The 16,736-nt window shown below is 38.1% G+C and overlaps 1 protein-coding gene across 13 annotated transcripts in view; it reads left to right on the top strand.

Annotated features, from left to right (window-relative positions):
• GRK4 (G protein-coupled receptor kinase 4) overlaps positions 1-16,736 on the top strand; it is a 96,937-nt gene that overhangs the window by 33,926 nt on the left and 46,275 nt on the right. For 12 of the 13 annotated variants that reach the window (XM_035714159.2, XM_035714164.2, XM_049108568.1 and 9 more), the window contains 3 exons: positions 592-704; positions 5,889-5,966; positions 15,562-15,662. In XM_035714159.2, the coding sequence (XP_035570052.1) occupies positions 592-704; positions 5,889-5,966; positions 15,562-15,662 (292 nt within the window). The remainder of the gene's footprint in view (positions 1-591; positions 705-5,888; positions 5,967-15,561; positions 15,663-16,736) is intronic. The other variant, XM_035714160.2, reaches the window with a different exon arrangement.

The raw sequence follows: 16,736 nt of genomic DNA, 5'->3' as shown, positions 1-16,736 counted from the left end.
TCATATACGTGCAGTTTGTGCCAAGTACACTGGGTGGCTAGATCCTGCAGAAGGATGGAGCCCCTCTCTCCCTTGGCTGTGATCTTGACTGCTCAGTTCCCTGGGGAATAATGCTCCCCTGCATAATTCCTTTTGGAGGGGAGCAGGGACATTTCCAGTTATGCTTCACACACCTTTATCAGTTCTCCAGTCTTTGTCTCTGTCCAGGTATTAATAAAATTCCTGATAACCCAGTCTATATTAGTAAACAAACAAGTATTTTTAAAAACACCCAAATACTATTTTTGACTTTTATTTTATCAGGTGAAAACAGCAAAGTTCAGAAAGCACTTTCTTTCTTTCTTTTTTTTTTAAGATTTTATTTATTTATTCATGAGAGACACACACAGAGAGAGAGGCAGAGACACAGGCAGAGAGAGAAGCAGGCTCCATGCAGGGGGCCCGATGTGAGACTCGATCCTGGGACTCCAGGATCACACTCTGGATCAAAGGCAGGTGCTAAACTGATGAACCACCCAGGGATCCCTAGAGAGCACTTTCTGAATTGTAAGGATTATATTTGTTTATTTCCTATCCCCTCTCTTCACCCAGAAAAGGATTATAGCAGTCTTTGTGACAAGCAGCCCATAGGAAGACTTCTCTTCAGGCAATTCTGTGATACAAAATATGATCTAAAGGGATGCATCGAATTCCTGGATGCAGTGGTAAGCAATTTATCTCAGTGTTGAACTACTCAATCTTGTGTTTTTGAAAATTAACAGATTAGATCTAAAAACTTGGGTCTCTGAAGTTAAGTAGACCCTGACAATGATGGTAAGAATGGATAAACTAGTTTCTTGGTGTCATGTTTCCTTGGTATGGAAATCCCTATATAATATTCCCCCTTATCCATGATTTTGCTTTCCATAGTTTCAATTACCTGTGGTCAGCTGTAGTCCAGAAGCAGATGACCCTCCTTCTGACATATGGTCAATGCAGGCACACTCAGAGATATTGTGGGTCTAGTTTCAGACCATGGCAATGAAGCAAATATCTCAATGAGGCGAGTCACATGAATTTTTTTGTTTCCCACTGCATATAAAAGTTATCTCTACACTCTACTGTAATCTATTAATTGTACAGTAACATTATATCTAAAAAAAGCAATGTTCATACCTTAGTTAAAAAATACTCTGTTGCTGGAAAATGCTAATTGTACTCTGACCTTTCAGCAAGGCATCATCTTTTTCCTAGTGGAGGGTCCTGCCTCAATGTTGACGGCTACCGGCTGGTCAGGGTGGGGGTTACTGAAGGTTGGGGTGTCTTTTAAGACAATTTCTTAAAATAAGACAAGATAGAAGTTTGCAACATCCATTGAATCTCTCTTTCACTTGAACACTTAGAGGCTGTTATAGGCATTTTTTTTGTTATAGGCATTTTTTTTTTAAAGATCTTATTTATTTGAGAGAGAGAGAATGCATATCTGAGAGGGAGCACGCAGAGGGACAAGCAGACTGCCTGCTGAGTGGGGAGCCCGATGTGGGGCCCAATCCCAGGACCCTGAGATCACGACCTGAACTGAAGGCAGACACTTAACCTACTGAGCCACCCAGGTGCTCGTAGAGGCCATCATAAGGTTATTAATTGGCCTAATTTCTTTTTTTATTTTTAAATTTTATTTAAATTTAATTTTTTAAAATTTTTATTTATTTATGAGAGAGAGAGAGAGAGAGAGAGAGAGGCTGAGACACAGGCAGAGGGAGAAGCAGGCTCCATGATGGCGCCCTGGGCCAAAGGCAGGCGCCAAACCGCTGCACCACCCAAGGATCCCTTAAATTTAATTATCATATAATGTATTATTGGATTCAGAAGTAGAGGCCAGTGATTCATCAGTCTTTTATAATATCCAGTGCTCATGACATCACATGCCCTCCTTAATAAACATTACCCAGTTACCCCATCCCCCTACACCCCTCCCTTTCGGGGACCCTCAGTTTGTTTCCTGTGATTTAAGAGTCTCTTATGGTTTGTCTCCCTCTCTGATTTCATCTTGTTTTATTTTTTTCCTCTCTTCCCCTATAATCCTGTTTGTTTCTTAAATTCCACATGTAAGTGAGATCATATGATAATTGTCTTTCTCTGACTTATTTGGCTTAGCATATTACCCTCTAATTCTATTCATGTCATTGCAGATGGCAAGACTTCATACTTTTTGATGGCTGAGTAATATTCCATTGTATATATACCGCATCTTCATTATCCATTCATCTGTCGATGGACATCTGGCTCTTTCCATAGTTTGGCTATTGTGGACATTGCTTCTATAAACCTTAGAGTGCAGGTGCCCCTTTGGATCACTACATTTGTATCTTTGGGGTAAATATTCAGTAGTGCAATTGCTAGGTCATAGGGTAGTTCTATTTTCAATTTTTTGAGGAACCTCCATACTGCTTTCCAGAGTGGCTGCACTAGCTTGCATTCCTACCAGCAGTGTAAGAGGGTTCCCCTTTCTTCACATCCTCTCCAACATCTGTCATTTCCTTGTTTATTTTAGCCATTCTGACTGGCATGAGGTGGTATCTCATTGTGGTTTTGATTTATATTTACCTGATGCTGAGGGATGTTGAACATTTTTTTTCCATGTGCCTGTTGGCCGTGTGTAGGCCTTCTTTGGAGAAATGTCTGTTCAGGTCTTCTGCCCATTTCTTGACTGGATTATTTGTTCTTTGGGTGTTGAGTTTGATAAGTTATTTATAGAACTTGAATACTAGCCCTTTATCTGGTATGTCATTTGCAAATATTTTCTCCTATTCCATAGGTTGTCTTTTAGTCTCGTCAACTGTTTCCTTTGCTGTGCAAGAGCTTTTTATCATCATAAAGTCCCAATAGTTCATTTTTGCCTGGATTCCCTTGCCTTTGGAGATGTGTCTAGCAAGAATTTGCTGTGGCCAAGGTCACAAAGGTTTCTACCTGTGTTCTCCTCTAGGATTGTGAGGTATTTCTGTCTCGCATTTAGGTTTTTCATCTATTTTGAGTTATCTTAGTGTAGGTGTGAGGAAATGGCCGAGTTTAAGTCTTTTGCATGTGGCTGTTCAATTTTCCCAACGCCGTTTATTGAAGAAACTGTCTGTTTTCCATTGGATATTCTTCCCTGCTTTGTTGAAGATTAGTTGACCGTAGAGTTGAGGGTCCATTTCTGGGTTCTCTATTCTGTTCCATTGATCTATGTGTATTGATGATTACAGCTTTGTACTAGAGCTTGAAGTCTGAGATTGTGATGCCACCAGTTTTGTTTTTCTTTTTCAACATTCCTCTGGCTATTCAGGATCTATTCTGGTTCCATACAAATTTTAGGATTATTTGTTCCAACTCTGTGAAATAAGTTAATGGTATTTTGATAGGGATTGCATTGAATGTATAGATTGCTCTAGGGAACATATATATTTTAACAATATTTGTTCTTCCAATCCATGAGCATGGGATGTTTTTCCATTTCTTTGTGTCTTCCTCAATTTCTGTCATAAGTGTTTTATAGTTTTCTACATATAGACGCTTTATTTCTTTGTTTAGGTTTATTCCTACTTCTCTTATGGTTTGGGGTACAATTGTAAATGAGATTGACTCCTTAATTTCTCTTTATTCTGTCTCATTGTTAGTGTATAGAAATGCAACTGATTTCTATGCATTGACTTTATAGTATGTAATTGGCCCAATTTCAGTGTTGTTGTGTCTTGATGAATTAGGAGGCTGGAGGAGAGGGAGACAGAGGGGAATGACTGGTTGGTGGAGCAGTCAGAAAAACATTTGAGGCTCTTGCCTATCCTCTGTGGAGCTCCTCAGAGCTTCCTTTCCTTTCCTTTCCTTTCCTTTCCTTTCCTTTCCTTTCCTTTCCTTTCCTTTCCTTTCCTTTCCTTTCCTTCCCTTCCCTTCCCTTCCCTTCCCTTCCCTTCCCTTCCCTTCCCTTTCCTTTCCTTTCCTTTCCTTTCCTGTGCCTTTGCTAGAATAAGACAAAGCTTTGAAAGGAGGTTGGTTTTTTCTTGTTTGTTTTTGTTTTTGCTTTTAGCTAGAACTCTGGTGTAGAGGGGCAGGCTTTGTCAGTTCCAAGAGTAGAATGTAGGTATGTATTAGTGTAGTGGGTCATATTTGCCAAGCTGCTATTTTTTAAGAATTTAGAGACCCACAGTTCTTTATTTCAAAATGACTAAATTGCATTGTTAAAGCTCTTTCAGGTTTGGATCTTCTGGTAGTGACATGAGACCTGTTAGTGTTTAGGTGACTGCCAGTTGACTGCAATGACAGGTTCTGTTCTGTGTTTTGTTTTGTTTTTGATGGAAGCTGTGTGGGCTAATAAATAATGCCTGATTATGCCATTTGTACAACACTTAACTGCTTGGACTGTCCTTGTGGTAGGTAATTGCAAGTTCTCAGAGTTTTTGGTGTGGAGAGACAGCATCTTATCTATTTCCCTTATGGCACCCAGAATGATTGTTTGCTCTCTTTTCTGCTTAATGTTTGTTGACTGAATCATCTGTGGCAACCAATGTTCAGTGTTCAGTGAAAGAAACAACCAATAGGAGAGATGTGTTAAGAGATCTATTGCAAGGAATTGGCTTACATGACTATGAGATTAGTTAGGAGAGTCTGAAATCTATAGGACAGGAGGGAATCCTGCAAAAATGGAGTGAAGTTGCTGTCCTCAGGCAGAATTCCTTTGAGGAAGGCTCAACTCTGGTTCTAACATCTTTTAACTGATTAAATCAGGCTTATCCAGATTCTCTAAAATAATCTCCTTTACTTAAAGTCAAATGATAAAGACTTTAATCACATCTCCAAATACTAGTACAGCAATGACTAGATTAGTATTTGAATAACTGGACATTGTACCTGCTAGGTTGGCATGTGGAAAGACCATCACAAAATCCCAGTGCTTTTCTGTTGAGTGCATGCTGTCCAGCATCTAGAACATAAGCTGGAAGGTTCTAGTTATGGTGTCTGATTACTAGTCAAGGGGAGTACAGTGCCCTTGAACACAGAGCATGAAGCTGGCTCAGACTGGGTCATCAGCCTGACAACCATGGCTCTAGTGCTGAACCAGTGGAGAATGAAGGATCAAGTATGAGGTCTGACTCCTGCCCAAAAGGGCTTTATAAGTTCAGTAGATGAACTTCCTTCAGTCTTCGTTTCTTCACTAATCTCTTCAACTCCATCTGGCTTTTAGCTTCCTTGCTCTTCTCAGGCCTGCACCTGCAGGATCAAAGTGCTTCCCTGAGGCCTCCTTGTGCTTCAGTCTCCATGTCTATTGACATTGTCGAGTCACCTCTGCTTGAGATTCTCTTAGCCAGGCTTTTATGATCTCTCCTCTGATATTCTCTTTCATCTTTTTTTCACTTGCTTATTCTCTGTAGATGTTTAGATATAGATCAAGTTCTGCCTTGACCCTTCCTCTGTTTTCTGGCCTATGTGGTAGTACCTCTCTTATGGTCTTTGCCTGACACCTGCGTACGGATGTCTTCTGCTTTGGTATCGCCAGCTCTGGTTTCTCTGGGTGATCTGCATTCAGGTTTTCCACATGCCTCTTGGATATTTCTAAAATTCTGTTGCCATGAGCAATCCAAGTTGTTTATTTAATTCTATTTTATTTGGCCTCATTTAAGGGCTGCAAGTGTAATATAACAGAGAGCACCATGGAATGTGTTGCTCTAGTACATCATTCACCCTTTAAAGAAAACTGCTTTTTCCTAGTTTCCCAAAGAAAAGCTGCAGATACTTGACCAATATCAAATCAATTAGAGCTACTCTGTGGTTCTCAGGGTACCCTGCCAATTCTGTATGTCTGAGAATTGAAAACACTGTGAAATCAGTGAAGAAACTCCACTACTATTTTTCTTTGTTCTCATCTCTGCTGTCAGGGAGAGTATGAAGTGACCGCTGATGAGGACCAAAGAAGCTATGGACTGCAGGTCTTCAACACGTTCTTCAGTGTCGAGGTGTGTTTTCTAATAGTACCTAGCCTTTCTCACTTAGTTGGATTAAAAACCTTTAATTTCTTAGAAATATTTCTCTTATGCTTTTTCTTTTGAGTCAGTGAGGAATTTAATGAATCTCTTAGAAAATTGATTTAAAGAATTTAAAAGCTTCTATGTTTCCCCAAACAGAATACAGCATTAGAGAATTTTATTTGTCTGTCTTGGGCTGAAAATAAGATTTTTCTCCTAAAAGCTTTAATGGGTCTCAGTTTTTATGCTTTTTTGACTCAGTAGATTCTTACAGTTTAGTGTGTCCCTGAAATAGATCTGTAAGCTGCTCCTCTTCATATGATTTCCTTTCTGTAGGCTATAAGAGAAGTCCTAAACCCTGGGCAGGCCCCTGTGTTATAGGATTGGTGGAGAACAATAACAGGGATAGCTAACACTTAGTGAACACTGCTCTAAGCCATGCACATGCAACAAGTTAAGATAACAGTGCTATGAGGTGGATACATTATTATGTCTATTATTATGTGGTAAGACTGAAAATCAGAGTAGTTAAGTGGTTTACCAAAGGTTACACAGCTTGTTAAGGAATCAAACACGGAGAGACGGGTTGGAGAATAGTGTGGTGAGAATGAGTCCAAAATGTTCAGATTCTGAGCCTAGCTAACTCAAGATGGTAGGGCCTTCAAGAGAGAGTGGCGGGAGCTGGGGGGAGTAGAGAAGGCCAGTGGATTAACAAGTGAGCACAAAGATACACACACAACCAGTGGTGGCAGAGATGTGGTCAGTGGTGGCAGAGATGTGGTTCAGACCAGATAGGTTTTGACTCCAAAGCCTTCACTTGCCAAAGTCTCCAGCATCAGTACCATGGCTCCTAGGTAATTCTTTTCCAACACAGCTGCTACATCATCCACATATTTGTAGGTACCCCCAGTCACTGATTGGGAGGAATAGATGAGAAGTTTCATTTACCTAATTCTTTTTTTATTTTTGGACTTAAAAAAATGTTTGACAACAGAAATAAACATTTCTTACCTTAAAGTTAGTTTTGACATTGACATTATTGTATAACTGTATCCACAATGATTAATCAAAACATGAAACATTGTTTTAATTTTCCCAATGAGGTTTTTTTTTAAGTTTTAATTTTAATCACCTGGTGCTCACCACAAGTACCCTTCTTAGTCCCCATCACCTATTTCCCCCACCCCCCAACCTGCCACCCCTCTGGTGACCATCTGTTCTCCATAGTTGAGTCTGTTTCTTAGTTTGACTCTCTTTCTCTTTTTTTTTAACTTATTTGTTTCTTAAAGTCCATGTATGAGTGAAATCATATGGTATTTGTCCTTCTCTCTCTGATTTATTTCACTTAGCATAAAATTCTCTAGCTCCATCCATATCATTGCAAATGACAAGATTTCATTCTTTCTTATGGCTGAATAATATATATATATATAATATATATATATATATGGAGAGAGAGAGAGAGGGAGAGATATATAGATATAGATATAGATCTGTCTCTCTGTCAATCTGTCTATATCACATTTTTATCCATTCATCAGTTGATGGACCTTCAGGCTGCTTCCATTGTTTGGCTATTGTAAATAATGCTGCAATAAACACAGGAGTGCATGTTTCCCTTTGAATTAGAGTTTTTGTATTTGGGTAAATACCCAGTAGTGTGATTGCTGAATCATATGGTAGCTCTACTTTTAACTTTTTGAGGAATCTCCATACTGTCTTCCACAGTAGTCTATCAGTTTGCATTCCCACCAACAGTCCATGAGGGTTCCTTTTTCTCCATATCCTCACCAACACATGTTGTTTCTTATGTTTTTATTTTAGCCATTCTGACAAGTGTGAGGTGGTATGTCTTTGTGGTTTTGATTTGCATTTCCCTTGTGGTGAGGGATGTTGAGTTCCTTTTCATGTGTCTGTTTGCCATCTGGATGTCTTCTTCAGAGAAATGTCTGTTTGTGTCTTCTGCCTATTTTTAAAAGATTTTATTTATTTATTCATGAGAGATACAGAGAGAGAGAGGCAAAGACATAGGCAGAGGAAGAAGCAGGTTCCCTGCAGGAACTGTAGGACTCTATTCTGGGACTCTGGGATCACTCCCTGAGCCAAAGGCAGACGCTCAACCGCTGAGCCACCCAGGCATCCCTCCTTCTGCCTATTTCTAATTGGGTGTTGAGTTTTAGAAGTTCTTTATATATTTTGGATACTAATCCTTTATTGGATGTGTCATTTGTAAATATCCTCTCCCATTCAGTAGGTTATCTTTTTGTTTTGTTGATTCTTTCCTTTGCTGTGCAGAAACTTTTTATTTTAATCAAGTCCCAATACTTAATTTTTGCTTTTGTTTCCTTGCCTCAGGAGTCATATCTAGAAAAAAGTTGCTATGGTCAATGTCAGAGAAGTTACTCCTTGTGCTCTCTTTTAGGAGTTTTATGTTTTCAGGTCTCACATTTAGATCCTTAATCCATTTTGAATTTATTTTTGTGTATGGTATAAGAAAGTGATCGAGTTTTCCCAGCACTATTTGTTGAAGAGACTTTTTCTCATTGAATATTCTTTCTTGCCTCATTTGTTAAAGATTAAATGACCATATTACTGTGGGTTTACTTCTGGGTTTTCTATTCTGTTCTATGGATCTATGTGTCTATTCTTGGGCCAGTAACATACTGTTTTAATTAATACAGCTTTATGGTATATCTTGAAATCTGGAATTGTGATACCTCCAGCTTTGTTTTCCTTTTTCAAGATTGCTTTGGCTATTTGAGGTCTTTGTGGTTCCATATAAATTTTAGGATTGTTTTTTCCAGTTCTATGCAAAATTCTATTGGTATTTTGATAGAGATTGCATTAAATCTGTAGACTGTGGTAATATAGACATTTTAACAAAATTTATTCTTCCAATTGACAAGCATGTAATATTTTTCCATCTATTGGTATTGTCTTTAATTTCTTTCATAAGTGTTTTAAAATTTTCAGAGTACAGTTCTTTCACTGACTTGGTTGAGCTTATTCCTAGGCATTTTATTATTTTCGGTATAATTATAAATAAGACTGTTTTCTTAATTTTTCATTCTGTTGCTTCATTATTGACGTATAGAAGTGCAAAGGATTTCTATACATTGATTTGTATACTGCAACCTTACTGAAATCATTTATCAGTTCTAGTAAGTTTTGTTTGTTTGTTTTGTTTTTTTGGAGTCCTTAGGATTTTCTACATATAGCATGAGGTCATCTGCAAATAGTGAAAGTTTTACTTCTTTACCAATCTGACTGCCCTTTATTCCTTTTTCTTGTCTTATTACTGTGGCTAGGATTTCCAGTACTATGTTGAATAAAAGTGGTGAGAGTGGACGTCCCTGTTTTGTTCCTGACTATAGAGGAAAAGCTCTGTTTTTCCCCAGTGCGGATGATGTTAGCTGTGAGTTTTTCATATATGAACATTATGTTCAGGTGTGTTTCTCTAAACTTACTTTGTTGAGGGTTTTTATCATGAATGGATGTTGTACTTTGTCAAATGCTTTTTCTGCATCTGTTGATATGATCCTGTGGTTTTTATCCTTTCTCTTGTGGATTTGATGTATCATGTTGATTGATCTGCAAATATTGCAAATACCTCCCCTGTGTTCCTCAGAGATATTGGCCTATACTCTTATCTGTGATGTCTTTATCTGGTTTTGTTATCAGGGTAATGCTGACCTCATAGCATGAATTTGGAAGTTTTCCTTCCTTTTCTATTTTTTGGAATAGCTTGAAAGGAATAGGTATTAACTCTTCTTTAAATATTTGGTAAAATTTTCCTGTGAAACCATCTGGTCTTGGGCTTCTGTCCAGGAGTTTTTTTTAAATTATGGATTCAGTTTCTTTGCTGGTAATTGGTCTGTTCAGATTTTCTATTTCTTCCTGTTTAAGTTTGGGTAGTTTATATGTTTCTAGGAATTTATCCATTTCTTCTACATTGTCCAATTTGTTGGCATATAGTTTTTCATAATAATTGTAGTATTTGTATTTCTGTAGTGTTTGTTGGTATTTCTCTTCTCTCATTTGTGATTTTACTTATTTGAATTCTTTATTTTTCCATGATAAGTCTGGTTAGAGGTTTATAAATTTTATTGATTTTTTTTTCAGAGAACCAGCTCATAGTTACATTGATCTGTTCTATTGGTTTTTTAGTTCCTATACCATTTATTTCTGCTCTAATACTTATTATTTGCTTCCTTCTGTTGGTTTTAGGTTTTGTTTGTTGTTCTTTTTCTAGCTCCTTTAGATGTAAGTTTAGGTTATTTGAGATTTTTCTTGCTTTTTTTTGTGTAAAGATTTTATTTATTTGTTCATGAGAGACACAGAGAGAGAGGCAGAGAGATAGGCAGAGGAAGAAGCAGGCTCCATGCAGGGAGCCCAATGTGACACTTGATCCTGGGACCCCAGGATCATGCCCTGAGCCAAAGGCAGAAGCTCAACCACAGAGCCCACCCAGGTGTTCCTAAACTTCCCTCTTATGGGTACTTTTGGTATGTCCCAAAGGTTTTGAACCATTATATTTTCTTTTCTTTTTTTTAAAGGTTATATTTATTTATTTGAGAGAGAAAGAGAACAAGGAAGAGGAGCAGCAGAAGGAGAGGGAGAAGCAGGCTCCTCACTGAGCAGGGGAGCCCGACTTGGGGCTCGATCCCAGGACCTTGGGATCATGATCTGAGCTGAAGGCAGACACTTAACCAACTGAGCCACCCAGGTGCCCCTGAACCATTGTGTTTTCATTTTCATTTATTTCCATGTACTTTTTAATTTCATCTTTTATTTCCTGGTTGCCCCATTGTTTTTTAAAATTTTTTTTAAAATTTATTTATGATAGTAATACAGAGAGAGAGAGGGGGGCAGAGACATAGGCAGAGGGAGAAGCAGGCTCCATGCACCTGGAGCCTGATGTAGGATTTGATCTCGGGTCTCCAGGATCGCACCCTGGGCCAAAGGCAGGCACCAAACCGCTGCGCCACCCAGGGATCCCTGCCCCATTGTTTAATAGCAAGGTATTTAACCTCCTTGTATTTGTGGTCTTTCCAGATCTTTTCCGTGTAGCTGACTTCTAGTTTCATAGTGTTGTGGTCAGAAAAGATACATAGTATGACTTTGATCTTTTTTGTTAAGACTTATTTTGTGGCCTAATATGTGATATTTTCTGGAGAATGTTCCATGTACACTTAAAAAGTATATTCTGCTGTTTGAGGATGGAATGTTCTGAATATATCTGTTAAATCCACTTGGCCCAGTGTGTCATTCATAAGCCATTGTTTCCTTATTGATTTCCTGTTTGGATGATCTGTCCTTTGATGTAAGTGGGATGTTTCTACTATTATTGTATTATTATTGATTAAATTCTATATGTTTGTTATTAACTGTTTTATGTATTTGGGTGCTTCCAAGTTAGATGCATAAATATTTATAATTGTTGTATCTTCTTGTAGGATTGCCCCTTTATTATTTATTACATAATGTCCTTCTTTGTTGCTCATTAGAGTCTTTGATTGATTGATTTTTATAGTCTTTGTTTTAAACTCTAGTTTGTCTGGTATAAGTATTGCTACTCTGGCTTTCTTTTGACATCCATTTGCATATTTCTTTATCCCCTCACTTTCAATCTGCTGGTGTCTTTAGTTCTAAAATGAGTCCCTTGTAGGTAGTGTAGAGATGGGTCTTTTTTTTATCCACCCTGTCACCCCATGTCTTTTGATTGAAGCATTTAGTTCATTTACATTCAAAGTAATTATTGATAGCTATGTATTTATTGCCATTTTATTACTTGTTTTATAGTATTTTTGAAGATTTTCTCTGAACCTTTCTTGTCTTTCTCTCTTTCATAGTTTTCTGGTTTTCCTTAGTAATATATTTGAATTTATTTCTTTTTATTCTTTGCGTATTTATTAGTGGTTTTGGATTTGTGCTTACCATTAAGTCTGTACATAACATCTTCTGCATATAGCAGTCTGTATTAAGTTGATAGTATAAGTTTGAATCCATTCTTTACTCCTTTCCTTCCCACATTTTAGGTATATGGTGTCATATTTTACATTCTTTTATTTTGTGAGGTCCATGACTGATTTTTTACAGAAATATTCATTTTTTACTGCTTTTGTATTTCCCACCTTCATACTGTCATTTTTGGTCTTTCCTTTCCACTCAAAGAGTCCCCTTTAATATTTCTTGCAAGGCTGGTTTAGTGGTCACAAACTCCTTTGGTTTTTGTTTGCCTAGGAAGCTCTTTATCTCTCTTTCTTTTTTATTTTATTTTACTTATTATTTTATTTTTAATAAAGATTTTATTTATTTATTTATTTATTTATTTATTTATTTATTTATTTGAAAGAGAGGGAGAGTGCACACAGGTGGGGGAGTGGGAGGGGCAGAGGGAGAAGCACACTCCCCACTGAGCAGGAAACTTGACTTGGAGCTCAATCCCAGGACTCTGGATCATGACTTGAGCTGAAGGCAGAAGCTTAACTGATTGAGCCACCCAAACACCTCTATTTTTTAAAAATTATTTATTTACTAGAGAGAGAGAGAGCAGGGTGAGGGGCAGAGGGAGAGGAAGACAGAACCTCAAGTGGATTCTGTGCTAAGTACAATAAAATCTTAAAAAAACAACCCTAAAGTATTCACACACACATTAGGAAAAAACACAACAAAACTACCAGAACTAATAATGAGTTCAGCAAGGTTGCAGGATACTAGATCATTATACAAAATTCTATTGTATTTCTTTTTTTTAAAGATTTTATTTATTTATTCATGAGAGACACAGAGAGAGAGAGAGGCAGAGACACAGGTAGAGGGAGAAGCAGGCTTCATGCAGGAAGCCCTATGTGGGACTCAATCCCCAGGACTCCAGCATTATGCCCTGAGCTGGAAGGCAGACACCCAACTGTTGAGCCACCCAGGCATCCCTCAATTGTATTTCTGTATACTAACAATTAAAATCCAAAGATGAATTAAGAAAGCAACTCCATTTATGATAGCATCAAAAAGAATAAAATAGGAGTAATGCAAAAAAGAAGTTCAAGGCTTATACACTGAAAACTTCAAAACATCATTGAAAGAAATTAAAGAACTTAAATAAATAGAAAGAAATCTCATGTTCATGTATTAAGAAGACTTAATATTATTAAGATGGCAATACTCCCTAAATTGATCTACAGATTCAATATAATCCCTGTCAAAACCCTATATCCTTTTTTTTTGTAGAAATTAAAAAGCTGATTTCAGAATTAACATGCATATGTAAAGTACCCCAAATAGTCATAACAATCTTGAAGAAGGACAAAGTTGGAGGACTTAGACTTCTTCATTTCAAAACTTACTACAAAGCTACAGTAATCAAAACGGTATGGTACTGGCATAAGGACTGACATACAGGTCATTGGAATAGAATAGATCCAGAGATAAACTCATACATTTACAGTCAGTTGACTTATAATAATGGTGCAGGACAATTCAATGGACAAAGGAATGGTCTTCAATAAATGGTGTTGGGACAACTCATATGTAGAAGAATGAAGTTGAACCCCTACCTCACACCATATATAAAAAAAGTAACTTCAAATTAGTTACTTCTCTGCTCATGGAAGATTGGAAGCATTGCTTTTCCTTTCTTTGGGATAAATTTCTATTAACATAAAATTTTTCTAAGATACTTAAAAGGGATCTCTATTTGGAGTTAATCATTACACAGTTTTGCTAAATTAACCTATCTAGCTTCAGAAAATTAGGATTTTTAGAGGAGAAATGAGATTATAGAAAACACTAGAGCTAATTCTTATTTTTTAAAGATTTTATTTATTTATTTGTATGTTTGAAAGAGAGGGCATGAGCAGGAGGGAGGGGTAGAGGGAGAATCAGACTCCCTGATAAGCAGGGAGCCCGACTCAGGGCTCAATCCCAGGACTGAGATCATGACCTGAGCTGAAGGCAGACACTTCACTGACTAAGCCACCCAGGCACCCAAGAGCTATTTCTTAAAAATATGTATTTTTGAGGCAGTTTTGGAATATAATGGCTTTGTGTCCTGTGAAATTTTGTCTTGTTTTCTATGTCTATAACAATGTGTGTTGGGTAAATGAACAAACAAATTTCTTTTCTGAAATGGTGAAATGAACAGATCCATCTTATCTTTACTATGGCTTTGCTGTGTAGCAAGAAACTGGTCTTGGAGGTCCTGAGAGCATGATTCCATCTTGGCTCTTCCACTTATTGCTATGAGTGCACCAGAACATCCTAGAGCTCCCTCAGCCTCATCTGTCCAGAGGATTGTAAGGCTAACTGACATAGTATAGAAGGGAAAATGCCTCACTTCTGTTAGGTCATTTAAATGACACCTATTAGGATTAATTATAACAATATTACTCATTTTTTTAAGTGTGAGTTTTCTACATTGTACATTTCTGTCACTAGTTCAACTTCTTTGATGAAAGCATTTCTTTGATTTGTATAAAACAATTTTCCTGTGGTAACTCAGCTATACCACTGCCAGAATTCAGCCTAGAATGCATTTGTCGTCCCTAATGATAAATGTATAATTGAACATAATCTGAGTATCTTTTTCAATAAATCTGGGCAATCGTTTTGTTATGTTTTTCCAGAATTCTCTAGTTGAGGGATAAGAGAATGGTAGGATGGCCCATGGGGACGTATTAGTGAGAATGTAAGTGGTAGAGTGTTTTTGGAGGTCAGCTTTGCAATAAATATCAATGCTTAAGAGACATGTATCCCTTGAACTCATAATTCTATTTCCAGGAATCTGTCTTATAAAAACACAATTGTACAAAGATGTTCATGGGAATGGGGTCTGCAGTGGAGAAAATGGGCAGCTAGAACACGTAAGAAAGACATAAACACATACTCTGGAAAACCATGCAGTCTTTCAGAAAATAAGGTAGCTCTCTAAGTATCAGCACATATTTGCAAAACTACACATATATTATCTCATTTGTATAAAAAATGTGTATTTCTGAGAGTTTGTGTGCATTTGTATGTGTTTACATTTTTAATTGTGGCAAAAAAGACATAAAATTGATCATCTTAACCGTTTTTAAGTGCACAGTTCTGTAGCTTTACACATACCTACTTTGATGGGCAGCCTTCACCACCATCCATGTCCTGAACTTTCTTTATCCTGCAAATCTGAAACTCTGTCCTCGTTAAACACAGCTCCTACTTTCCCCTCCTTTTTGAGGCTGAATAACATTCCCCTGCAAAGGTGGACCACCATGTTTATCCATTCATCTGTCAATAGACCTTTGGATTGGTCCCACCTTTTGGATATTGTGAATAATGCTGCTGTGTACATGGGAGTACAGATAGCTCTTGGCACCCTTGCTTTTCGCTCTGGTTTGATTTACACAGGAAAAGATATAAAGAGGTAGACAACACAGTGAACTCTGGAAAATGACACTGGGGTGGCACGTGAAGGTGACACTTTGACTTGTTATTTCATACACTTGACGTTATACTTTTTTTTTTTACAGTAAGCATTAGGTTCTGTTTACAATTGGTAAATTATGAAATCACTAATTGTTATGCATTTGGTTTGTGCTGTATGCAGTCAGCAGTCCCTTTACCAGAAATACCCTCACGTGTTTTGAGAGAATGTTGGTTGAAACTGAAGGAGAACCCTGACAAGGACGTCTTTGAGGAATGCACCAGGTAAGTGGCCAGCACCACCCTGCAAGGGTGCACGGCTATTAGTAGATGGGGCTTACAGGAGCTTTCTCTACACGAGACCAGTCCTTACTGTGGTACTTTCCAAATTAAAGTGGTCACTTTGACTAGAACGAAGCAAACAAAGAGTGATGATAATTCTTCAGACATAAGGGACACACTGAAGCAGGTCACATCTGTGGAGAGCCAATGTATTAGCATGTGGACCCCTGGCCCCTTCACTCAGCCTTCTAAAATGCATGTATCTGGGATGAAAAGGTACCCATAAAGTATTGTTTTTTAAAGCCCTAGCTAGGCACTTGCTGAAAATATCTTCTCTCTAGATGTTTGCAGTATAGACAGGAAAATTCTAAATCAGGGCACTGATTAATCCGGCTCCTTATGTACACAGGGAGACAGAATGGTTTCTGGACTGATCTGGCCCAGAACATGGAGTCCTCTGTCCAGTCATGCAGCATTCTGGTATTGCTTATCCTAAGATCCCTTTAACAGATGCTGGTTGAGTGCCGATTCTCCGTCAGGTGCTGTGTTTGTTTCCTGGGACCACCATAACAAAGTTGCACAAACTCAGGTGGCTTCAAACAACAGAAATTTATTCTCTAGGTGCCTGGGTGGCTTAGCAGTTGAGCATTTGTCTTCACCTCAGGTCATGATCACGGGGTTCTGGGATCGAATCCTGGATTCGGCTCACTGCTCCACTTATCCCTCTCCATCTGCCCTTCCCCTTGCCACCACTAATTCTCCCTCTCACTCTCAAATAAAATCTTAATAAACAACAACAACAGAAGTTTATTGTCAGAGTTCTGGAAGCTGGGAGTCTGAAGTCCAGGTCTCTGGAGGAGAGGGTCCTTCCTCGTTTCTGCTAGTTCTTGGGCAGCAATACCTAGTGTCTCTAGGCCTGTGCAGCAGCACTTCTGTCTCTGCTGTCTATGGTCCTGTGTCTTCTCCTCATAAAAGCACCAGTCACATGGGACCAGAGCCCACCCTGCTCTGGTGTGGCCTCAACTTAACCAATGATATCTGCAAAGACCCTTCCTGCAAGTAAGGCTGACATACAGG

This window comes from Canis lupus, chromosome 3, assembly GCF_003254725.2.
Source record: "Canis lupus dingo isolate Sandy chromosome 3, ASM325472v2, whole genome shotgun sequence".
In the NCBI taxonomy this organism is placed as follows: domain Eukaryota; kingdom Metazoa; phylum Chordata; class Mammalia; order Carnivora; family Canidae; genus Canis; species Canis lupus.
Note: the sequence above shows the minus strand (reverse complement) of the source record. Positions and strands in the feature narration are given on the sequence as shown.